The following is a 25,023-nucleotide window of genomic DNA, read 5'->3' on the forward strand; positions in this document are numbered from 1 at the left end:
TTGATTAGTGCTAGGAGCTTACCATTGAGATTACTGCTATCTAGGAGCTTACTGCGATGCCTCAATTAGTAGTAGGAACTTACTGCTGTCCATTAATTCTTAGGAGTTTGCTGCATTTTATCAACCGAGACATCTGCTTCCCTGTAAGCACCAGTTGCATTCGAGTAGAATACACTCCGCTACCGCTCTGCTCCCCTATTCAGCAACGTGGTCCAAAGCAGAAGAACCATGGCCAGATTAAAATCGGAAAAGAAATGCTACCACTAGAAAAAAACTCAAGCAATTCCACAAAATCCATATCCGCAAGCCAAAGGTGCTACTGTCATATCCACGAACCAAGATGCTATCTATTGCAGGCTGCGAGATGATCATCAGTCGACGCGAGAAGGCTAGAATAACAAACCCTATGGAGATTGTCGAATTAAGTCCCTCTGTTATATATGTGTACACTACTTAATTACTACCGCACATTTCATCTATCAACGGTCAGAACTTTTTGACCATGGATTGTCCTCACGAAGTCTTGTTTTGCTGAAGTTTTCAGAGCACCTTAAGCGTCTGTCTACACATTAGCAACATTTTTTTTGTGAAACTACTATGAAAACAAGTGCAAACTTCATGTGGTGACATGTGTAAAGGAGCTGTGAAACTGCATGAAACGCATGTGAAAATATCAGCCGAAGTTACCCTTGTGAAATTTCTCATAAACTTGACATCTGTTGGAATATTTCGTGAGATAATATGTGAACCTTCCATGGACACCAAAGAAAGGCGGCACAAATAGAATTCAATGTTGCATGTTTTTTTTGTTAGCTACCCAAAATTAAGCAATTGAGATATAATTCTATCAAATGTTAACATTGAAAAGAGCAAAACTAACTTGCCAAATTTGTGTAGCAACTATGCACTGGAAGAACAGATGATTAACAGATTCATTCCCAGCACAAAACATGCAGTCCTCAGGTTTATTTAAGGTGTCTCTTTTTTAGGTCATCCGTAGTCACGAGCTTATTAGAGCATCTCTAGGAGAGCCCGTAAACACGCGAACTGAAAACTCCGAGTTCAGTTCACCGACCTCGTGTTTACGGGTCAAAAAATGGCTGGATTCTGTTTTACAGTTTTGGTTTACGGGCTCTGTTCTGCGCCAGCGATTTCCGAACCCGTAAAAGTAGGATTTTTCATAGAATTCATATGCAACATGGTATAAACATGAACATGCAATAGTCGATCATAAAATAAATATCCAAATTATTACAACAGATAAACAAATGTCTCAACCAAATTATTACAACCGTTTTGGAAAAATAGAACAAATGATGAAATGTCTCAACCAAATTACAACAATTTACAAACAATCAAACAAGTGAACAAATGTCTCACAATGATACATCTCACACTTAAATGAATGGAATGGTAGGATCAAAGGCAACGGCCATGTCGCTGCGAGAGGTGCATTTTCAGATCATAAACGAGCCGGTACTGGCATGGCATTCTCAATCTGCCAATACGTTTCAAGGAAAGATTCAATGTGATCGGGATTGCGTTGGAGTTGCATTCGGGTGCCAACGTTGTCATAGAAGCAGAGCATGCTTAATTCTCTTTCATCCTCGATGATCATGTTGTGAAGAATCACACTACATGTCATGATGTTCACAAGGATTTTGTATCCAAAAACCGGGTTGGGCCACGAACAATGCCAGACCTTGCTTGCAAAACACCGAAAGCTCTCTCGATGTCCTTGCGAGCTGCTTCTTGAGCTTTGACAAATTCAGCTTCTATTTTGTCTTGGGGATCTTTCACAGACTTCACAAAAGTTGTCCAATCCGGATAGATACCATCGGCTAGGTAATATCCCATTATATATTCATTGTTCATGACCTTGTAGTTGCAAGTGAGTGCTTCCCCATTTGCTAGTTTCACAATTAAAGGAGAACTTTGCAACATGTTGATGTCATTGAGTGTTCCCGGCAAACCAAAAAGAAATGCCAAATCAACAAATCGTGCGACGACCTCAAGTACAATGGTAACATCTTTAATCTTCCCACAGTACTGTCGATGCCATGTCTTGGGACGATTCTTCCATGTCCAATGCATACAATCAAGACTACCAAACATGTCAGGCCAACCTCTTTTCTCATTTATCTCCATCAATCTTTTTGTGTCATCCTCATTAGGAACTCGGAGATAGGTTAGCCCAAACAACTTGATAATCATGCGAGACAACCTACACACGGACTCCGTGGTTATATCTTCGCTAATTCGAAGATACTCATCGGTGTAATCCGCATGGATGTCATATGCAATCACCCTCATGGCAGCCGAGATTTTTTAAAAGGGGCTGAAATCCATCACGCTGACAACACTTCTACGTTGCTTGAAGTAATTAGAGTTGGTTTCTCAGGCCTTGACGATTTTGACGAACAAACTACGACGCATGCGATACCTCCTACGGAATTGATGCGATGGATAGGTAGGTACCTCGGCGAAGTAGTCCTCCATCAGTTGCTCGTGGCCGAGGAGGTGATTCCGTTAGATGTGGTTCCAGCCAATCACTAAGCTGCGCCGTGGTCCTCCAGCTTCTTGACGGAGAGAAGGAGGATGGTGGTCTCCACCTCGTCATCCTAGAGCAGCTCGTCGAGGTCGGAATCATCTGAGCTCGACGAATCAGACAGATCGACATCGACGAACTCATCGTCGGAGCTCATCCTCGATTCGCCTAGCGCGGCTGCGGCGGCACCCGGATCGGCGCGAGGAACCGCGGGCGGGATGCGGGGGGACCTGCGGTAGCTCCGGTATGCCAGGCTCGGCCGAATCGGGCGGTGCGGCGGTGGCGGAGTGTGGTGGCGGCGCGGGGGGAGGAGGGAGAGGGTGAGCAGTTGCGTGAGGTGAAATTTCAGCGCGCCCTAGATATGGATCCACCGTTCGGTTCGCTCGTTCGTCCCTACAAATACAGGCCAATTTGGATTTTCGGGCTCGACTTTAAAAAAAATTCGGTTTTGCCTCGTTTGCGGTAACTGATCGGCGCCGTATTTCGACCCGAATCCGTAAACTGGTGGTTACTTTTTGATTTTAGACCTTTTACGGGTTCTGCTAGAGATGCTGTTATGAGCTAGGTGCCAAATGATTCTGAGAGGTATGTGCAGTTGCCAGCGGGAATATAGATAGGAGTAACCTCAGTACCTCACCAAAGTTAATAAAAACTTTCTCATACTGCCAAACGAGGGATCAGAACAGTCAGTAATAATAATGCTAGCAGCAATAGCCTCCAGCTCATGCCACAGTTGCATCAGAGAGAGGTTAAAATTTCTCCTAAAAGTTAAATTTAGTTGAGTACTCTTGAGATACATATCTTGTATATCTGGATGTGTATCCTCTGTAGTTATTGTATAGCGATACATATCCTTGTATTTACTATTGGGTCCGCCTCCTTCCTTGTATAGTCGAGGACGTGGCCTATATATGTACCGCCATATGCATCCGATCAATATATCGAGCATTGCATCTCCTTCTACAAGTACCATCCTAAATCTGGTAGACAGTTTTGTTATGTTCATTACAAACGATATAAATATCAAAGAATTGGACTGAAAAAGGGGAGGTACCAAACCAAAGTATCCTAAACCTAATGATCGATCTCGACAGAACTGTTGAAATTTTGAGAACCTGATTCGTCTCTCACAACTTGTGAAATAAGAACCTTGCGCGGCCCGACATTCATAGTATACCCATTTATTTCTGAAATTACAGTAGCATTGAGTTCTTATACATACATAATTTATTCATATGTGTATGCAAAAGGCAAGAAAAGAGAAATACATTGCAATATCAGATGGCGTACACGAGATTTTCTGGGCAGAGCAGCCACACTAGAAGAGTGGCCATTATCATGGACCACAACCCCGGCGTTGGAGCACCTGCCGCCGCCGTCTGGAACGTCAGTTGCACGCCATGGATGTCGTAGGTCATGGTTCTGCCCGCCTGCAGCAGGCTGCCCAGGATGGACCCGCCGATTGACGGCAGTATGGTGAGGCACGTCAGCTGCCCGTCGGCGACGGCGAGGAAGTAGTTCTCCACCTTGAGCTCCATCGTTGCACTGTCACCGTCGAACACCAGCGCGATCCCGGGTATTTTGACCCCGGAGAAGTCACGCGTGAGGAAGCACAGGTTGTTGACGTCGTCGTCGGCGGTCACCGGAGCCACGCCCTGTGACTGGATCCTTCTCACGAGCTCCGGTCTCAGGACGTTGTACGCGGCCTCCTCGAGGTATGTGACGGGCAGGGTGCTGCTGAGGAACACTCCGCCGGTGCCGGTCGGCCGTACGTCGAAGAACCCCGGCGGGATGGCGGTCAGGAGCTGGCCGTCGACCTGCAAGCCAGTGAGGTTGACGTAGTACAAGTAAGGGTACAGCTGGTTCTTCTTGGCCGCCAGAAGCGGCGTGCTGCTGCGTCTGCCCCCCGTACGCATCTGCCCCGCGGCGAACTGGTGGTCGGCGGCGCCACCCCAGGTCTGTTGGGGGCTGCATCTCGCAGCCCCTCTCTTCTTCTTGTACCTCTCACTCTTATCACTCTTGTATTTCTCACACAAGAGAACGCACACACACACTAGCCAAGGAAGAAGAAGAACACAGAGGCTCTGCCTGGGCACTTCCTTGGTTTTCACCGTAGCTACATCTTCTCTCTTTCTCATTACTGAACATAGTACTTACATAGACTTATATAGGCAGGACCAGGACGCACGCTGCCCACTACACCACCTAGCAAGGCCATGAACTCATGCCACTCCTTGACCCACTACTCCACTAACATGCACTAACTAATCCCTAGCTACATGCATCGCGCGCCATCTACTCAACAGCCACATGACCTGGCCAGACTAACAAAACGACTTCGTACTGGCCGGTTCACCTAGCTCAACACTTGATCATACAGTACCGTATGCCGTCACGCTCCAGCCTCCGTCGCATCATGCCGCTTCTCGCGGGGTCGCCGTATCACACGGCACCATGGGCATCTCACCCTGCTCACCGCGTCGCACGGCAGCCTGGCACCTCGTCTCTTTCGCGCACACAGCCGAAGTGTCATCGGCATACGTATACTTTCCTAAACTACATGCAATGCTCGAATACAAACATGTAGATACATGATCATGACAAGATTAATTCTAACATTCACCTCCCTAATCTTGTCATGTCAACTTGCAGATCACCCACAACTTCTTGCCATGGACGAGGCCCTTGCATCGCCAAACTCCACACCATCTTGCTTCAGCATCACGCTGCAAATGTTGTTGGCTTCACACCAACTCTTCATGATGGCGATGGCATCGCACCACCGTCGACCCTCCTCGAGATGACAGCATCGCACCGTCGTCGCCGCGCAACGGCATCGCACCGTCGCCGCATCGTGACGGCATCACACCGTCATCTTCTCCTAGCAGCATCACACCGCGGCTGCTAGCGGCATCACACCACCAACAACCTTCGCCTCGCGCCGTCGACCTCCACATCGCATGGAGTTCGTAGCCGCCACCGTTGTCGGCTTCAGCGGCATCGTACCACCATCGCCTTGTCGCCGCAGCATCACACCGCGGCCTTCTCTTGACGTGGACGACGCCTTCTCGACGCCGAGCACCACGCCATGCTCCCACCAGCGTCGTCACGCAGCTTGCCTCCATCTCCCATGGAGTGCGCCGCGTCGCCGCCACGGATCTTCGTGGCTCTGATACCAATTGTTGGGGGCTGCATCTCGCAGCCCCTCTCTTCTTCTTGTACCTCTCACTCTTATCACTCTTGTATTTCTCACACAAGAGAACGCACACACACACTAGCCAAGGAAGAAGAAGAACACAGAGGCTCTGCCTGGGCACTTCCTTGGTTTTCACCGTAGCTACATCTTCTCTCTTTCTCATTACTGAACATAGTACTTACATAGACTTATATAGGCAGGACCAGGACGCACGCTGCCCACTACACCACCTAGCAAGGCCATGAACTCATGCCACTCCTTGACCCACTACTCCATTAACATGCACTAACTAATCCCTAGCTACATGCATCGCGCGCCATCTACTCAACAGCCACATGACCTGGCCAGACTAACAAAACGACTTCGTACTGGCCGGTTCACCTAGCTCAACACTTGATCATACAGTACCGTATGCCGTCACGCTCCAGCCTCCGTCGCATCATGCCGCTTCTCGCGGGGTCGCCGTATCACACGGCACCATGGGCATCTCACCCTGCTCACCGCGTCGCACGGCAGCCTGGCACCTCGTCTCTTTCGCGCACACAGCCGAAGTGTCATCGGCATACGTATACTTTCCTAAACTACATGCAATGCTCGAATACAAACATGTAGATACATGATCATGACAAGATTAATTCTAACAAGGTCCAGCTCACGAAGCTCTTGCTCGCAGCGTCGCCGTGAGGAGGAATAAAGTAGGTGAAGCTGGAGATGTTGAGCTGCGACACGAGGGAGAGCGGCCCCCTGCTGAAACCGGCAACGCCAGAGGTGCCGGCGAGGTCCGGCACCATGATGTCGCCGCTGCAGCCGAACAGCACGCCGGGGACGGGCGTGGTCCCGAAGGTGAACATGTCGGTGGCGAGGACGCCGGACGTGTTCCAGCCGTAAAAGTCGTTCGGGTACCCGCAGGGGTCGTCGTCATGGGTACAGCCGTGTTCGCCGGGGATCATACGCTGGCAGGTCTGGGAGGTGCAGCCGACCTCGGCGAAGGAGCTGGAGTTGTTGGGCATAAAGGTAGGCGTCGCGGGCGGCGTGAGCCTGATGCACGAGGAGCAGGCGTCGCACTGCGCCCAGACGAGCTCGGTGGTGATGTCCATTACCACGGAGAGTTTCTGCGGCGAGGTCCCGATGGAGAGGTCGAAGACTAAGGCGACGGAGCTGTCAGTCGCCATCTGCTGGCCGGAGCGGCTCGCTATACCCTGCTGCACTTGCACCTTCTGTTCCATGTAAGCCTTAGCTGATTGCTTGATGACCGGACGGGCCTCTTTCGCCATCATGGCATATGGGGTCGACGAGACCAGCGCCGGAGCCAGAGGAAGAAGGAGAAGAAAAAGAAGTGAGGCCGCCATTGCTGCCACTCCCATACCTGCTGTACCTGGATGTGCTAGAGCTTGCAAGGCAGCTAGCTTTGTGTCAGCAGCAACAGGCCCTAGCTGCCACTAATATAGGGTTTCGCTCATGCGGGTCGTCAGTCGTCACACACCGGCCTCCGTCGTCTTCAGACTGATCACGGCGTGACGTCATGTGACAGTAGAAGGCGCTTCGTACTCAAGGTCTGCATCCCGGTCTTGTTTTTTTGCTGGGCAAGACGATTGTATCAATGATCTCTCGCTGTCATCTAAGCACTTGGCAAAAAATTACATACTACCATATCAACGCAACAACGGAAGTAACTAAACCATGGATCTTGTTGGCCTACATACTTAATCAGGAAAATTATAATTATTTTACTACCTTTGTTCCCTCGCAAAACAACGACAGCAAGAGCATCTCTCTACCGGGAGCCCAATAACGCCCCTCAAATGGATTTGGAGCCGCGGTGTTTGTGCGTCATGTTATGCTTCATGTATTAATCAATTATTTTAAAAAATAATCTAATGGAAAGATCTAGCCAATCTACTTGTCGAGCTTAACACCCCCTCACGTGTTACACTGAGACAAATCAATATGTGTAAACCGAGGCGTATGGCTCTGAAGGCCAACACACAGACAACTGGGAGATAACAACAATTTATAAAATAAATTGCAAAAACACGGAATCGAACTCAACAGCCTGTTTCTAATACCATGCTAAGCTTCATGCACTATCCAACTATTTCAAAAGAGCGATATGATTAAAATAGTTAGGCAGTGTCTGCTTATACAGTTTAACATCTCCATTCACATGTGTGACGTGAAGACAAGTCAATACATGTAAATCTACTTATACAGTTTAACAGGTTCACATCAGCGCGCTCAATAAAGCACCAACACGTTTTGGAGCCCAATAAATTAGTTGGCACAGTTTTGTTGTGCCCTACACGCCAGCCGTGAAACGAGCGTAGGATTCGAACTGTGGAGCCTCCCTGGCAGCGAGACGAAAGCGGTAGTCAAGTTTTAAATGACTGCATGGAGATAGTCGGTCGTCATCTTCAATGAGCGCACCAATTCCTGAGGCGGTGATGGGCGGGACGCCGCCCTCCAGATACACGCGCCGATGGATGAGATCCCCACATCATCAACGTGCACTACCAACGTCCTCTATAAACCGCACCGGCACGGCCTTCTTCGCCCATTCCCCACCGTACCCTCTCCTGAAAAAACCATAGCCGCGGACCACCTGATCCTCAAGGCGACATTGCTCGACACCCTATCCACCACTGGAATACGATGGCGGTGTCGTCATCCGTGCCTCTTCCTCGGTGCCAGTAAGGAGGGAGGCGGCGGTGAACAAGGAGGAGGTCCATCGCCACGTGGGTGCCGCAGACCTCTCCTCCCGCCAGTTCTTCGCAATCGCCGCCACAGCGGGAGAAAAAATGGTAGAGGTGGAGGTGCAGATGCACGCGGCGAATCACAGCGCCAACGACCCAAAGGACACGTCGGGGCAACATTTGCTGCTGGACCGGTCGATCAACGAGGACGTGCCGGCGGAGAGCAAGCGGTGTGGTGGTCAGCGATCGAAAGCAACAACATCATCGACCACGACCCCCTGCTCTGGCACTAGCGGTAAAAATGGAGGACGGCAATGACAGCTGCAACTTCGTCTTCGGCTTTTCCTCCGAAGGCGACGGCGGTGACGGCACCGACATCCTAAACTTCCGCGCGTTCGACCGCTGTTTCTAGATCAGGTTTTACGGTTTTTTAGTTTAAATTTGTCAAACTTTGTACAAATTTGAAGGAAATCCACCAAGTTTTAAATTTGAGATTGTTTTAGTTGCTATTGGGGGCACCGGTTTAGGGACAGTGGTGTGTGCAACTCTCCCCAAATTGAAGAGCGGGTGCAGGTGCGTCCCATACCTCACTGTTGACGCACCCGCCGACGCCTCGATGGAGATGCTCTAACTAAAGCATTCATATCCGCTGCTTCTACGCTGGCGTTTGAGTTTGGTGCTCGGGCTAGAGATAATCCTTTTTTCAAAAAAAAAATTGATTGAACATATTCCTAAAAAATGCGTGCATGTAGTCAATGTTGTATTCTATCAGTGTGCAAATTTTCAATACGAAATACATTGTATTCTGTGCTCAGCAAAAATAAAAAATTCTAAAAAAGAGAGACAAAATCTCTGCCTTAGCGTTCACAGCTTTACATTGGCAATAAAATCACGGTTGTCATTTTTTTCCAGAGCCTTAAATACAAGATATTTCATATCAAAAATTTACACATTGATAGGGTAGAGTATTGACTACATCCAAAAAAAAAATTTGTTTCGAAGGTTTGAATTTTTTTTTAATTTTCTTGATATAGGACTAGCTCCAAGTTTATTTTTTTGGCCAGTGTGCAAGATCAATTGATTATGACCGGCGTATTTCTGGTTTTGGATCACCCTAATTGAAATAATTTTATCATTGTATTTGTATTTTAGAATAATACTACTCCCTCCGTCCCAAAATAAGCTTATCAAATTTGTCCAGATACGATTATATCTAGATATTTTTAGTGTGTAGATACGTCCATATCCAAAAAAAAGTGGAGCAGCTTTTTTTTAGGATATAGAGGGAGTAGTAATTTCTGAATGGTGACTCTTTTAGGACTTTGTATCAGCTCATCTTATCAGCGGTTTGTGCGTTTTTTGGTGTGCTTTCTACCGTCTTTCCTGACATTTCATACAATGGTGTATATATATCTCAAAGTTGGCTCTGGGCACCAGCATGGAATTGCTCCAGCATTTCCAGAATGGGTCCGGTCAGAAGTGGGCCCGGGTCCAGTCAGCAGGAGGCAAATCAGTCAGTGTAGTCGTGTCGACGTGTGCATGGCCCGGCGTCACGAGCAAGAGCAGCCACCGCTACTCCTACTCCTACGCTGAGCAAATTTATGTCGCTACTACTACTCTTGTGCTGCTGCTGCTTTCTCCTGCCGTTCTCTCCTCGCTACCCTCCCGAGCTCACACCCATCACTCACACCCTCTCTAGCAGAGGAGCCACTCCGAGCCGTGGCAATGGCGCTCAGGCAGATGCTGGCCGTCGCCGTGGTGGCCGGCTGCACAGTGGCGCTCTCCGGCGCGACGGACCACATCGTCGGCGACCGCACCTTCTGGAACCCCAACATCAACCACACCCTCTGGTCCGGCAACCACACCTTCTTCGTCGGCGACCTCATCTGTAAACCCCTTCCCTTGCATTTCTTATGTATAGTCATGAAGAAGCTCCATCTACTTTTCTTCGCCATCTCATTCGAGACATTTTTCTTCAACGTGTTTGCCCGTGCCGTGCAGCGCTACGGCACCAGAAGGGGACGCACAACGTGTTCGAGGTGAACGAGACGGGGTATAACAGCTGCACCATGGATGGGGTCGCCGGCAACTGGACCTCCGGCAAGGACTCCATCCCGCTCAAGGAGCCCCGCCGCTACTTCTTCATCTACGGCTGCAACGACCTCTGCCAGGCCGGCATGAAGGTCGTCATCACAGTCTACCCGACCCCCGGCAACGCCACCAGGTCCAGAAACGTCACCGAGTTCCACCACGGCCCAGAGATTATTCCAGACTGCGGCGCCGCTGCCGCCTCCATCGCCGCTAGGCTGATGGTCACAGTGCTCGCAGTTGCCATTTCTGCTGTCTACTACCTGATTCGTAGGAGCTTACTGCTGTGCTTAATTCTTAGTAGTAGATAAATTACTACTGTCGCCTAATTCGTAGGAGTTTGATTGGATGCACCAACTGAGACATTGGCTTTGATGTAAGCACCAGTTGCATTTCGAGTGGAATGTGCCACTAACAGCTAGTCTGCTGCTACGCAATAAGCAAGATGATCCAAACCAGAGGTAACATGACGAAACGCATGAAAAACGACCACTGGGAACGGGAACAAATTCAATGAATTCCACACAACCCATATCCACAAACAAAAGATGCTACTGTCGTATCCGCGAACAAAGATGCTATGTATTGCAGGTTGCGACGCTCAATCAGCGCGAGAAGGCTAGAAGAATAACCCTATGGAGATCGTCCAATAGAATCCCTCTGTTATGTACACCACTTGCTACCCCCATTTTATCTATCAACAGTCAGAACATTCTGACCATGGCTTGGCCTCAGAGCTCTACTTCGACCAGACCGGGATGGTTTCTGCTGGAGTCGACGGGCTCTTCGGGTCATCAGGCTCACTGTTAATAAAGGTGAGGAGGCTCAGATTCTGAAAGAGTGACCGGGATTTTACAAGGCGGGTCTGCGTAATCCAGAATAATATGGTGTAGTGGCGTGAGGCAGAGGGAAGCTTACTTGGGCCGCAACTCTTCGGTAGTGGCTGCAGATTGCTCGCTGCTAGAAGTAGTGGCAGCTGACTTGGTAAGGTTTTTGAACTGCACCACGATCACTGTCATGTTGTCGCATCCTTCCCCGCCAGCTTCAGGCGCCAAGCATCGGTCGAGCATCTTCTCACAAATAGCAGATAGACTATCCTCCTGCATGATTTTTTTTTTCACCAACAGATTATGAGTACCATAACACTACACAATATCAGTGAGCACAGTAGAGAGTGATGTAGTTCTTGTGCATTGTCCAGGCTCTACGGAAGAGAGTTACTTACAGTTCTCAGTTTCTCATGAACAAAATCTACTACTTCTTGACTTGACATGCAGTCCCTGTCATAAGAAAATTCAGGATTCCATAAATCATCCTTTACAGCAAGACAGAAAATTGTGGGCAAGTAGAAAGTGTAGCTACGAATGCATGTATTGCAAAACTCAAATTCAAGTCTCAACAGTAAGTTAATACATCAGCAGATCATATGAAAAATTAGCATTGGAGTGTACTATGGGCACTCAAATATTGCAGAAGTTTGAACTATGCCTCCAAGACAGCATTGCAGAAGTCAGATTGTTCTAAATCAATGGTGTTGACTCTACGATGTGAACCTAACCAATTCCCAGTCTATCTATGTCTAGATCCACCTGCTAAATGCAACAAAAAAAAACTTGACCACGTTCCAAATATTGCACAAATTATCGTTGATGACAAGGTTTTGTATGATACCAACTTGCCAATACAAATCAAACAATAGAATGCCTGGTACTTGCAAGCTTTTCTTTCTCTGCTAAGTTTTTTTGGGAAGTACTTATACTACATGGAAACAGAGGAAAATAAGTGTGTTTTTCCTGCCTTAAGATTCCCGACTTCTTATACAAACAGCATGCTTGGGATGTTTTAATATTATATCATGAACATCGAGAAAAAGGCAGGCAAATCAGGTATTGTGATAAATCTGAACTCTGAAATCAAGAGAGAAAATATATAATGATTACTGCAAAATTCATACCAAATACCATCACATGCCAAAACGATAAATTCATGATCGTCAGAAAGTTGAACCTGAATAACAGAAATTCAATCCTGAGTTAAAAATCATGGTCAAAGAGAACTGACAAGAATAAGGCAGGAAAACTCACTGTGTTCACTTCAGGTTCAGCTGAGACGATCTGTCTGTCTGCTGGAAAACGCAGATTATTCTTCATCTCCATATCCCCTGGATGAAAATGAGAAAAATGAACAAAAATATCCAATGTAAAAATACTTCTACTTGAGAAAGAGCGAGCACTACCAATTGCCCTTGACAAGTTCAAACTTCCATTGACCCGCCCAGCAACAACAAAACCACCGGCATGCTGTATCCTCTCTCTTTCTGCCGGAAGGTCTGGCTTGTGATCTCTTGACAAATCTTGAGCCTTTTTTTAGACGGAAACAAATCGTGAGCCTTTACAACAGATGAGTCAAGAGAACAGATTCTAGCATATATACTTGGCAATTAGAACTAATGTCACAGAAGTCTCACATACCTGACCCTTCCGTGAGATGACGCACCGGGAATCCCCGGCATTTGCAACAACAAGTTGATCATTTCTTATGATCGCAACACAGGCTGTGCTTCCACATGTTGGGCCTTCAAAATCAGAATGATTACCCTGTTGCAGTAGCATTTAACGCTGGTTAGCTAAATTTATTAATCACTAGAATATCAGAAGTAGTTTGTGTTGTTTGTATAAGAAACAAGAACACATATATACATGTAACACACCAACATTGTTGCCTTGCAAGCAACATTTCAGAGACCTAAGTTTCAGAAGCAAGGATATTAGGTAATTAGTGCAGGAGTATGAAAGAATCTGCAGTCTGTTTATGGTTGGTCAGTATTAGGAGATAACTAGCCTCATCCAATCAGCCACCTGTCCTGCCAGTGTCCGCCTACCTGAAGAGGCCCTGTCTACGTTTTTTTCAAAGCAGGAGCCCAGTCTCCTCCTATCCAACCCTTTGCAAACCCCTCCTTACATAGTTACATACGGATTCAGAATTGTCAACATCCAAGCAGTTTGATCCCGTCAAATGTGTTCACATATAACAGATATAATTTGTGCCATGAAAGATAACCTCTTTGATTCCATAGAGAGAGGGGGGTTATACCTCCTCAGACCAGCCGTCCCAAGGTCTACCTGAATTTCCACCTTTGGGAGATCTAACCATGCCCTCTAACATGCCAGCTAACTTTTGCCCCTTCTCGCCCAACTCATGCAGCTCTCTCCAACCTCTGTGCCCTTGCATCATCTCGTCCATTCTGAATGAGCAAGACGTACCATTGAACCACCAAATATGTCAGTTTCACCAAAAAAAAAAAAAAAACATACCATAGCAAGAAGAGACGCCATAATAGGTACCTCAAGTATGCTTTTTTAGCAGCAGTAGCTAATCCAAATTTTCCTTCTAATTTTAGGATTTGGACATGCAGATATTTGGCGCAGAACTTAGCGACCGATTTCCCTGTAATATCAGATTTTGAATGGGCTGATAATATATTAGTTCCTATCACACGCGAGAAGATAACACATAATGCAGCTTTTCTCACTGAACACGGAAGCATGTGCCAAGTTACAACTGACAGTTACAAATATGCACCTATAACGCTGGCACCTAGTGGATAGTGGAAACATACTGCCATAATGGAAGTCAAACTCGACATACATAACCTCCAGAGACAGAGTGAGAAAAACACCTAATCAATGTTACATATCTTTAACTCTTATAGTTAATTACAGTTTTTATTGTGAAACACTCCGTTGGATTTCAAGAAAATAAAATACACGAGGGTGAATCTAAAGTTCATGAAGCTTTAGGAATGGTCAACAGGGCATGAGATGCCCTGCCAGTTAGCATGAACACAGGAGTTCAGTCAGTAGCTAGCTACTTATAAACAGCAATACTGTATGAAAGCACTAACATGATAAAACGATGCTGATCATATTTATGCTGAAAACAATAACCACATAGTGTCCATCGAAATCTAAGGAATGAGATGCCGTTTGTAATTACTGATTGGACTAAGGTTGTGCAGGGTAGATGATACCAATACACTCAAAGTACGACGCGATAAGATTAAACCACACTGGGTACGAGTTATGTGTGAAACAAACACGCCAGGTACAACTGAAGAAACAACACAATATTAAGTAAGACTGGAACAGAGAGCAGTAAATATGTACCTCCATGCCCATCAAAAACGCCAAAAAAGGATGTGCATTCATCGAGCTGCGGTAAAGCAACGTGCTGCAAGTTGTAAATAAGTGCTAGATTAGACTTCAACAAGTAATAAATAGGCCGATACCCTCAGAATTATAGTATCATCAGTAAACAACTCTCATCCTCAACATGGCAGCTTCAACTACGATGCAACACTAAGGTCCCAACTTCAGTCGTACTCACAAACGGAAGCCGACAAAATCACTACCTCAAGCTTTCCACCAATAACGTTGCGCCATTAAGCGAATTAATGCGAGTCGCAAGCTGACAACCTGTGTATCTTGAGATTTCTGTGTACGGGGAGGAAATGCTATTGGGTGAACAGCAGATAGCAAGCTACCAACACCAGCGACGCTACGTCAGGCTCCTGTCGTCTATAGGGAAAACGCCAGCAGGATGACCAGAATTCACCATTCTATCGCAGACAACAGGAAGCGGCCAATTCACCGGTTAAGTTGCCACGCAAATGAACAACGCAGAACGATAATGACAAACAGAGAATATCCAACGCAACTGTCAAGCCACCACCTCCAGAGCTCCCACCGCTGGGTTAATCAAAACAGAAATTCTAGGTTGCGTGTTTGAAGAAGACAGGAAGGGGACAATTCACCGTACATGAGCAGAATCAATGTATCTGACCTAGCAGCGAACACTCAAATGCAAGCCGACAAATCGCTATCTCAAGAGTCAAAGATTTCCACCAATAGCGACACGCCATTAGGTGAATCAATGCGAGTCGCAAGCCGACAAACCACGTATCCGGCGGTTCTGCTTACATGGGAAATGCTATTGGGAAGACATCAGATAGCAAGCAACCAATGGAATCATCAAGCTTCCGTCATCTAGAGGGAAAAACACTGAGAAAAACACCACTGAGATAACCGGAATTTATCCTATCACATAGGTACAGCAGGGAGGGGCCAATTCCACAGAGAGCACCCATTGCAACTGAGAAGCCGCTACCCTCGAGATATTTGCGCGAGCAACAAGGGAAGCACTACCGGGTTAATCGTAAGGGAATACGTTCTAGGCCGCCGGTCCCCCCCGGGAAACAGAGGAAGCGGCGATTCGTCAGTTAACCCGTCATCATGCAAATAAGCAGACTACAGAGCAGAGCGTAATAATCGAGAAATCCCTGGGTGTAACTGACAAGCCGGTGCTACCTCTCGCGCGTCATTCGCAGTCGCACGGATTGGGCGAATGGCGACGGGGATTTGTTATAACGAACCGGAAACGGCCCAACCCGATCGCCGGGGTGGCTCGTGGCTCGTGAGGCGAATCTACACGGTGGCAACAGAATCGACGCCCGGAAACTCCGACCGCGTAGACGCGACGAAGATTCCGCACGGCGCATCGCGCGGGCATCCCGTTGCCGAAGCCCCGGCGAGTACCAAGAAACCGAACCGAGGGAGAGCAGGGGAGGTGAGGGTGGAAAAGAGGATGGGGGAAGAGGAGACTCACGGCGTCCTCCATGGTGGTCCGCCACCCCTGCATGCAGGCGAGGCCGTAGCGCACCTGCTGGCCCTCGCCCTCCTGCGAGTGCTTCTCCGTCTTGGGCGTGCTGAGGTGCACCCCCATGGCTGCTGGCCCCCGTCGTCGGTCCGGGAGATCGCCGCCTGCGGAAACCAATCAGCAAACAGAGGAAACAACCTCGCCGTCACATCACAGGCCCATACATACACACGCACGTAGGCGCGCGCGGCCGCGATCGCGACCGCCCCCGCCCGCGAGCGAATTGCGGGGTCGGGCGAGCGGCGAGCGGGGATGCGGAGGAGGAGGGTGTGGAGGGACTCACGGGTGGGGCGGCGGAGGCGGGCGCGTCGTCGAGGCGGATGCGGTGGCGGAGGGGAGGGAGACGGGTGGCGATGGTGTTTTGTAGCGGTGTGGCTGCGAAGGGAAGGGGATGGAGGTGGAGGTGGGGATTCGGGGAAGATTTGCGTATCTGCTCTCCCCCGTTCTTCGTTTTTCTATCCACCGCCTGCCGTACGTAGCGCCAGGCGAGATGGGCCGTGCGGTTTGCTACGGCGGGCGGAGGACCTGATCTCTGTTTCTCAGGTCGGTTCGATCCGCAGTTTCAGATGGTAAGTTCAAATTACTACGACTATTTTTTTCCGAAACACGGTACAGAGACGCATGCTCACACATACATACATACACTCATCCTTAAAAACGCATGCACGCACACATATCCGATCTCTATGAGCATATCCGAGAGACTGAGTCCAAGAATTGATCCGGTTGGACACATCGCTGTTGACCAGAACGTCGCCTTCCCACCAAATAATATTCCACGTTTTAATGAGACACGAAAGATTGGGACTCTAATGTGCTGGGGTTGCACAGACATGTGTTCTCGCTTAGCCAATAAAGAAGGTTGATCATGGGCTCGTGTCGTTGTCAAAGTGGTCCGCCATGTCAGATCATACGTGGCGCCAGGCGCCATCTTCATCTTCCTCCTCGCCGCCACGGCCGGTCAGATCGATGTTGATGATGTCGAGGACACTGCTTTGCGGCCAACAATGCTTATTCCGGAGGGCCTCGGCAAGAGGAGTAAACGAGTTCCACCCCCAACTGAGGGGCTTGACCTGGCCACTCATCTAGGGATGGCACCCGCAGGGTATGGGTACGGGTAGAGCCATCCCATACCCGTACCCATCACCTTCAATCTTACCATCACCCGTACCCATACCGGTCAACGGGTATAAGTTTTTCCCATACACGTCACCCCGCAGGGTAAATGGGTACCCGCGGGTAAAAATACCCGCGCTTACAGAACATCAAATTCATCAAAAAAATATGACATGAGATGAAACAACCCTAAATATGGAACTAATCCTCACTAACCTACCAGCAATTGTGAGAACGAAAAGGGTGAGGTTGAACTTAGCTGTGTGAAGGTGTGATTAGAGGGGAAATTAAGTACTTCAGAAAATTACAGGGGCCTACTTATAAAATTTAAATGGGTACATGGATATGTGGGTATGGGTGCTACGATCCCATACCCGTACCCGCCCTACCCAATGGGTATGATGTTTTCCCATTTACGAACCCATGGGTAATATTTTGTCTCATACCCGTAGTCTTGTTGGGTTTTTACCCGACGGGTACGCGGGTCATAGGTACCCATTGCCATCCTTACACTCATCGGCCGCTCGCCGGTGTCGCAGCAAAACATCGGGAGGAGGAGGCCCTTGCTTCTCTCTGGTTCCCACCTTCCCGACATCCTCCTTCCCCACTCCTCACCACCACGGCCGGCCAGCGAGAGAAGGACGGAAAGGGCAAAGGAGAAAACCAGAGAAAAGAATTAGACCTTGGGCTTATTGATGGAGATCCGTGGGAAAGAAGTCGGTGCCGCCGTCTCCGACCACCGGAGCACCTCGCCGTGCCACCACCACCGCCAAATGCACCAGATCTTGCCTAGAGAAGATGGTGCTCACTCCAAAACCACGGCATCTCGCTGAAAAACCTACATATATACCTACCAACTACTCCGACGTGTCCCCCTCCCCATCTCCGGTCGGCTGAGCCGCTGGAGAAGGGTTGGGTTCGGCCCTGTCTACACTGGTCAGCGAGCAGAGAAAGGGGAGTGGAGAAAGAGGGGTGGTGGTGGGGGTGGGGGAATGAGCGGTTCTGCAATGGGTGTTATTGGCATCCCAATCAAGGTTTAAAATAGCGCGCTATTTCTCCGTTAATACCACGCAATAGCATATTTGGAGGGTCAACGTTAAATTTTAGTAATTTTACTCGCTATAGCGCTATTTGTGAAATAGCATGATATATCGTGCTAAAACTTCATAGCGTTAGCGCGCTATTTTTTCAGGCAAAGTTACTTTCACTTTTTTGTGATGATGAACTGCAATATGTTGGTTCCTCTTCTAGATTAGAACTTAATATCGCTAATGCTGATGATTCTTAATAAATAATTTATACTATGTTGTCGCCTTGTTGTATGTGGCTATGTATGTATGATTCAGTCATTTGTTGGACTAAATATCCAAACTTTTTAGCGAAATCCTTTATTTTTAGACTATATTTGATATTTTTTTCAAAACGCTATTTCAAATATAGCACGCAATTAGCACGATATAGCGTCCATAGCGTTTGAAGGAGACCGATGCTATTTCATTTAGCACGCTATTTTAAACCTTGATCCCAATAGACCTTTGACGTCAATTCATGGTTGGCACCCCCAATAGACCTATTGGGGCCGCTATTGGTACACCCATAGGAGATGCTCTAACAATCTAAATTATCAAATTGTTTTCATGTTTTTTCTCTTTCTGAAATTAGAAGGGCATGGCAAAAATAGACGGCTATCGCCTCTTTAAAGAATACTCACTCTGTTCCATAATTATTTTTATCATGATTTGAGTTCAAACTAAAATCAAATCATGACAAGAACTAGAGAACGCAGGGGATATTTTTTCACAACTGTCGGAAAAGTTTTATGTACCTTGATGGGCACCCGTGACAGCGGCCGTTGCATCATTCTGTTTCGTCGCCGTCGTCCAACTCTCAAGTCTTCACCTCCAGGTGGTGGCTGCTGCCGACCAGCAATACATATTTTTATTTTCCAAACTTTCTTCAGTGGCTTAAACGGCGACAAGAAAATATCAGCAAGGCCAGGTGAAAACGACCCACAATCTGAGAGCGTCGCAAGCGTAGCTGGGCTATTGACACGTTTCGTCATCATCGTTCGATCAAAGCCGCAGTTGGTAGGAAACTCGATTAATAATGAACTGTTAGATGATGGGTACGTACTTGCTTACACCTGACCTGGCAGCGTCGATCTTGACACCAAGACCAGCGCAATGATTGGACTAGTTTAATGAGAGCAAAAATTCCAACATCCTACGTACCCGACCCTACGCAGAGGAAGCTAGTCCCCGAGATACTCTTTGCTCCTCGTACTGTTTGTGATGGATTTGACGTACTCTGTCCGTCTCATAAACTTTATTTAAATTTAAATATATCTAGATATTAAATAGTAGATGAATATATCTAAATTCTAATAAATTATAGACATGTTTTGCTGGATGGTGGGGTATTTTTTTAATTCTCGCGGGAGATGCCGTATAGACTTCGTAAAAAATCAATATTTCCAAACTTTGACCAAATATATTATATACTCATATTATGAGAATATTTATTATGATGAATCTATTGATATTGATTTCGTATTGTAAATCTTCATATTTTAGTATATATTCTTGGTCAAACTTTAAAAATAATTGATTTTTTTATTTAAGATTAAATGCCACCTTTTTTAGAACAGAGGACGTAACATAAAATAATAAGGACATATATGTCTCTATGAGGAGTCCGACGTGTCTTCTTTTTCAAAAATAAAAGGAGCAAGAAGAAGAAATAATGTGGCCCAAAAGTCTTCCCATGTCGAAAGCGGGTTGATATAACACCAATGCTTACCACCACCAAGAGGCAATGCTTGCTAAACATCAGGAATCCGACATCTCTAATTGAGTTAAACATGGCTATATGTTTGCCCCTCTTGTTGATGTCCTCTACTCGCCCATTGTGGGTACTAAGCCTCAAAGGAGAGGGAGAGCCATGTTACGAGAATGAGGAGATCCAAGAAGAGGAGAAATAAGGTCTCTTGAGCCGACTTTAAGCTAGGTAGCTAATCACTCCTGAAACAAACATTGTACAAGATGACATGCACTTGAAGAAGCACAATCAATCCACATTAAGTCCATCTAACTGGGTTAACGGTAACCACTCTTGCTCAAGTTCTCAAAACTCTCTGGAGGGGAGGAACCCCCGAAGGAGTCAATACAACTATATGAGAACGAGGACCTCAAGTTTTCTCTAACCTAGCTTTCGAAAACATATCAACTGTGCCACAACAAACAAAAAAGGAGAATTAATCAAAGGTCATTGCGGCAATATAGCCACATGGAGAGGTTTTTGTGGTGAATATCAGATACAATAGAAGCGATCGAGGGAACAAACCAACTGAGAGGGGGAAGGGGCACCAAACTCAGCCGCGGAGAAGCCTGACGATGATGTGAGTTAGAGACTGACACAAAGTGTACCAAGAGGACGGGAGCCTTCAACAATGAGCAACTGAGGACAGCGGGGAGCAAGATCCTAGAGAAACCGTTGCAGGTCTGCCCCACCGTCGCCGGCATCGGGCACGATGAGGATGATGTAAGGCTTGGAAATGGATACTAAGAATTTGAAAATTTTAAGTGCACACCGTGTTGTTATCTTTATTTGTTATTAGTCCCCTATTTATTCATATCCTCGATTCGAACTGTATCTAGTGTGCCGATGCATACTTTTTTTGAACATACTAGTAGTAGGTAGCATAACACAGCCCATTTCCAGCTAACAGATATAAAGTGTTTTATTTATAATAAATAAATAAAAGAATCTACTAATTAGCGATCTCATAGCCTCACATTGCGAAATCTTTTGGGGTTCCTTCGTGGTAGGCTCCCGCATGGAACCGGGACGATGGAGATCCTGGGGCCGGGATCCTGTCGCCATGTGTGCGCCGCCCTCCTGGGCAATTAACAATCACGCTGCCGACCTGACAGGATCACTAAGTTAATGGCCCATGCAATCCTGTCAGATTTCCTTCCCCGATTTGATAGCTCACGTACTCACGTAAGCCTAGCATGTTAGCAGCTGTCCGTCATTAATTAACTATTAGTGTACAAGGGTGGCGTCCGTACCCGGCTCCACTGTACGTGTTTAGCTAGCTAATCTCCTGAGACATTATTGACTTCCGGTGGGTAGTTAGTCTAGGCTAGTATTATTGGAAGCTAAGATTTTTTAGTTTTTTTTTTACAAAGGAAATATATTACTCCATCTGATTTATATTACTTGATGCTAATATAGATATACCTATACACATTATAGTTGTAGATGCATCTATTTTAACATCAAATAATATGGATCGGAGGGAATAATATAGTGAAGATCAAGTACATTTAGCTCCTAGATCAATGCAATACCCTAATGACATTACAGATACACACAACTAAAAAAAATTATCGCTGCACCGATCTATTCATAGTAGAAAGGGGTACAAACACCACAATCAAAACTCTTCAAAAGCGACACTTCTAAGAAGGAAACAGTGCACAAACGTCATCGATCATAGATCATATGTTTTCACCTTGAAAAAGTTCCACGCTCTTATAAAAATGCCTTCAACAAGGCTATTGCGAGGCACAACTAATTAAGGCTAAACCTTGAATTTTCACCTAGTTAAACTTTGAATTTTTCATGTGTTGTCGTTCCCACTTGACCCCACGCGCCATGGCAATAGCGCCTCGGATGGCGTCGCCGAATTATGTTCCTTCTCTTGATCCGCGCACCACCATCATCTCCACTACCGCACCTTATTCCCCACCACCACCATACACACGCGCCCGCCGCCATGCCATGGATAGGGTTCAAGGTGGTGTCTCCCAAGCGGGGGCAACACGGGAGGGAAGAAGAGGTCTCGATCCGTTAGGGTCATATACATCAAGAAAAAGTTATGACGCCAATTTTCGTTGAGCTGCATTGGCTGCATAACTGCATTGCGCATCGTTTAGCGCGGTTTAACACCGAACAAAACATCGAGAATGTTAGTATGAACTTTGTTTCGAATTCTAAGACATTCTAGCTTCCTGTGAATTCGTATGTATCTATGAAAACAAATTTAAACAACTGAGTATCTAGATAAATCTGCAATAAATAACTCGAGATAGAGGGAGTACAATTTTTCTATTTTTAGATCAACAACCGACAGCCCTCCTGAATTCCGTTCCAGTTTCAGGCACATTTGCACTGGTCCTCGGCGACGTCAACATTGCCAGGCCCATATAGGATGTGGGTGTGGGTGCGTGTAACCATGTCAGAACCATTTTGTTAACAAAATGAATATTTGAGATCCCCCTTCTGTAACTTCTCACGGCACTTGTTAACAATGCATTATCTCTTATTATTATCTCTAGAAATAAATGAAAATCAATTAAATTTTAGAAATAAATTGAATTTCTAATGGAAGACAAATGATACAATGAAGAAAATAGTGCTCTCTTATTTTATAAGAGATTATCCCTTAGCTAAGGCAAGATAACATTCTCTTTCTTTAACCTCTCTCTGCCAACTAAGCAAAAATCCTACATGGCAGCTGTAAGAAAAGGCTGACATCACCCTATTGTACATACCCTAACTTCTCACGGCACAAATATTCCTGGGGTTTACGGGAGGCTTTCGGAGATCAAACTGACCGCACTGAGCTCATAAGGGCATGTACAGCGGTGATATCTTAGTAGTGCCACGTAGAATAAATGCTGATGTAGAGGAGACAGAATGTTGAAAAAAGGGTTTGCCTCCTCTTAATTAAAAGATGATCTCTTAGCATAATCTCTCTCACGACAAATTTAGGATATCTGATTACTAGAGATAAGACTAAAAAATAACACATTGTACATTATATTTTGTTGTTATATCTAAATTACGTGGCGCCGCTATGATAAGACAGTCTTATCAACCATTGTATATGCCTTAATGCGATAATGGGGGATTCTGCTGCCACGACACCATGTGTTGTGCCACCCGCTCGTGCGATTAATTAACAGACGAGCTCAGTCGCACTGCCGACACGAACAAGCAACCATTATTAACTTAGCGACCCATGTGGACCTGTCGCATGTTCGTTTTCCATTTGCAGCAATTTACGCTGCTACTAATGGCGGCAATTCGGGTCACTAGTTTTTTTTAGGAAAAACCACACGCTTTATTAAACTTTAACCGACATCGTTACAACGTATGGATCAAACGGAAAATCTAGCCATAAATAGCGACCTGGTTCTAAATTTGAGGCATATTTAACCAGGTTATGAGCGTCTAAATTGCTATCTCTACTCTCATGTTTAAAAAAACATCATCAACAAAGGCACCATGGTTTGGATCTCCCGAATCACTGCAGTGACTCCCAGTACCTTCCTTAATTGCTTCAATCACACCACTGTAATTAGAGCTTATTTCTATTCTCCGGGCACCAATGTCTAGAAAAAGCGCACACCAATGGAAGCAGCAGCGGCGGCCCAACCCATATATAAATAGAAAAGCTTGCAGCTCACGCCCGGACGAAGTGGGGTGCTATAACCCAACCAGGTCGGCGGTTATGGTGTGCCGCACATCCCCGGCTGGAGTATTGGGCTGACAAATACCAATTTTCTTGTTTCATTCTCCCTTTTTTGTTGTTTCTTTTTTCTTTTTTGTTTTTCATTTTTCAAAATTTGAATATTTTCTAGAAAATAAACTGAACATTTTTTGAAACTTGGCTTTTTCCTCAAATATGAGCATTTTGAACGATTTTCGAATCTGAATTTTCCCTTTTTTTTGAATTCGAATATTTTTGAATTTCATTAGTTTTTGAATCTGCACATTTTGCTAATGTGAACAAAAAATCGTATTTTAACTTTTTCAAAATGTGAACATTTTTTAATTTGAACATTTTTAATATTTTTTTATTATTGTTTTGAATCTGAACAATTTTCGGAGACAAATAATTTTTAAAAACTCGAAAAACCATATAGAAAACTAGAAAGACCGGAAGAACAAAAAATAGCGGACATAAAACTGCAAAACCTGCGCCGAAAAACAAGACCCCTGATCAATGGGCCAGGCCCATATACTGCGTGGGGGTGTGCGGCGTATAGGAATGGGAAATCCTATACACCGACCAGGTCGGTGCCTACCAGGCACCGCACACCCTGGTCGGTATTGGGCCTGGCCCATTTTCAACTTTTTCTTTTCGTTTCGTTTTTCTGTTTCTGTTTTTTCTGTTTTTTTTTCTGTTTTCTTTTTTTGTTTCCTTTCTTTTCTGTTTATTTTTCTTTTTCTTCAAAATTGAAAAAGTTCAAATTTGAAAATAGTTCAAATTCGAAAAAGTTCAAATTTTGAAATATGTTTAAAAAGAAAATTGCTCAAAGCTAAAAATTGTTCATATCCGAAAAATGTTCATAATCAAAAAATGTTCAAATTTAAAATATGTTCATTTTTTGAAAAATGTTCAAATTTTGGGAAAAATCAATTTTTTGAAAAATGTTCATTCTAAAAAATGTTCCAATTTGAAACTTGTTCCAATCTGAAAAATGTTCAAATTTTGAAAATATTTAAATTTCAGAAAAAACTAACATAATTTTAAAAAATCGGATCTAAAAAGAATCAGCCGAAAAAAGAAAAAGATTTTGAAATTTCAAAAATTTCAAATTAAAAAAATGTCCAAATTTTAAAAAAGTTTAAATTTGGAAAGTTTAATTTTCAAATAA

The 25,023-nt window shown here is 45.7% G+C and overlaps 3 protein-coding genes across 5 annotated transcripts; 1 reads left to right on the forward strand and 2 right to left on the reverse strand.

Annotated features, from left to right (window-relative positions):
- Window positions 1-3,825: 3,825 nt before the first annotated feature.
- On the reverse strand, window positions 3,826-7,093 carry LOC124657585 (aspartic proteinase nepenthesin-1-like). The gene is made up of 2 exons (XM_047196113.1): window positions 6,387-7,093; window positions 3,826-4,564 (listed from the first exon to the last, which is right to left on the reverse strand). Exons 1-2 carry the CDS (start codon window positions 7,091-7,093, stop codon window positions 3,826-3,828), a joined length of 1,446 nt encoding a protein of 481 aa, XP_047052069.1.
- Window positions 7,094-10,159: 3,066 nt separating this feature from the next.
- Window positions 10,160-10,833, forward strand: LOC124657586 (mavicyanin-like). Its single transcript, XM_047196114.1, has 2 exons — window positions 10,160-10,322; window positions 10,436-10,833. The coding sequence occupies exons 1-2, from the start codon at window positions 10,160-10,162 to the stop codon at window positions 10,831-10,833; spliced, it is 561 nt and encodes a 186-aa protein (XP_047052070.1).
- Window positions 10,834-10,984: 151 nt separating this feature from the next.
- On the reverse strand, window positions 10,985-16,335 carry LOC124653076 (probable protein phosphatase 2C 70). Of its 3 annotated transcripts, none has more exons than XM_047192128.1 (11): window positions 16,187-16,335; window positions 14,689-14,752; window positions 13,867-13,969; window positions 13,616-13,766; window positions 12,994-13,119; window positions 12,759-12,882; window positions 12,607-12,683; window positions 12,477-12,529; window positions 11,748-11,802; window positions 11,441-11,622; window positions 10,985-11,325 (listed from the first exon to the last, which is right to left on the reverse strand). In XM_047192128.1, exons 1-11 carry the CDS (start codon window positions 16,301-16,303, stop codon window positions 11,262-11,264), a joined length of 1,116 nt encoding a protein of 371 aa, XP_047048084.1. In that variant the 5' UTR covers window positions 16,304-16,335; the 3' UTR covers window positions 10,985-11,261. The 3 variants fall into 3 exon arrangements, with proteins under 3 accessions (XP_047048084.1, XP_047048083.1, XP_047048085.1); XM_047192127.1 differs by having other exon boundaries at window positions 13,867-13,993; XM_047192129.1 differs by lacking the exon at window positions 10,985-11,325 and having other exon boundaries at window positions 11,437-11,622; window positions 13,867-13,993.
- Between the last annotated feature and the right edge of the window lie 8,688 nt (window positions 16,336-25,023).

Source organism: Lolium rigidum, chromosome 5 (genome assembly GCF_022539505.1).
Source record: "Lolium rigidum isolate FL_2022 chromosome 5, APGP_CSIRO_Lrig_0.1, whole genome shotgun sequence".
In the NCBI taxonomy this organism is placed as follows: domain Eukaryota; kingdom Viridiplantae; phylum Streptophyta; class Magnoliopsida; order Poales; family Poaceae; genus Lolium; species Lolium rigidum.

Coding starts and splice junctions, on each gene's coding strand:
- LOC124657586 (XM_047196114.1), top strand. CDS start 10,160: ATGGCGCTCAGGCAGATGCTGGCCGTCGCCGTGGTGGCCGGCTGCACA. Junction 10,323..10,435: donor CTTCGTCGGCGACCTCATCT/GTAAACCCCTTC, acceptor CGTGCCGTGCAG/CGCTACGGCACCAGAAGGGG.
- LOC124653076 (XM_047192127.1), bottom strand. CDS start 16,303: ATGGGGGTGCACCTCAGCACGCCCAAGACGGAGAAGCACTCGCAGGAG. Junction 14,753..16,186: donor GGACCACCATGGAGGACGCC/GTGAGTCTCCTC, acceptor TACAACTTGCAG/CACGTTGCTTTACCGCAGCT. Junction 12,883..12,993: donor TCATCTCACGGAAGGGTCAG/GTATGTGAGACT, acceptor GTCTAAAAAAAG/GCTCAAGATTTGTCAAGAGA.
- LOC124657585 (XM_047196113.1), bottom strand. CDS start 7,093: ATGGCGGCCTCACTTCTTTTTCTTCTCCTTCTTCCTCTGGCTCCGGCG. Junction 4,565..6,386: donor AGCTTCGTGAGCTGGACCTT/GTTAGAATTAAT, acceptor GAAATACAAGAG/TGATAAGAGTGAGAGGTACA.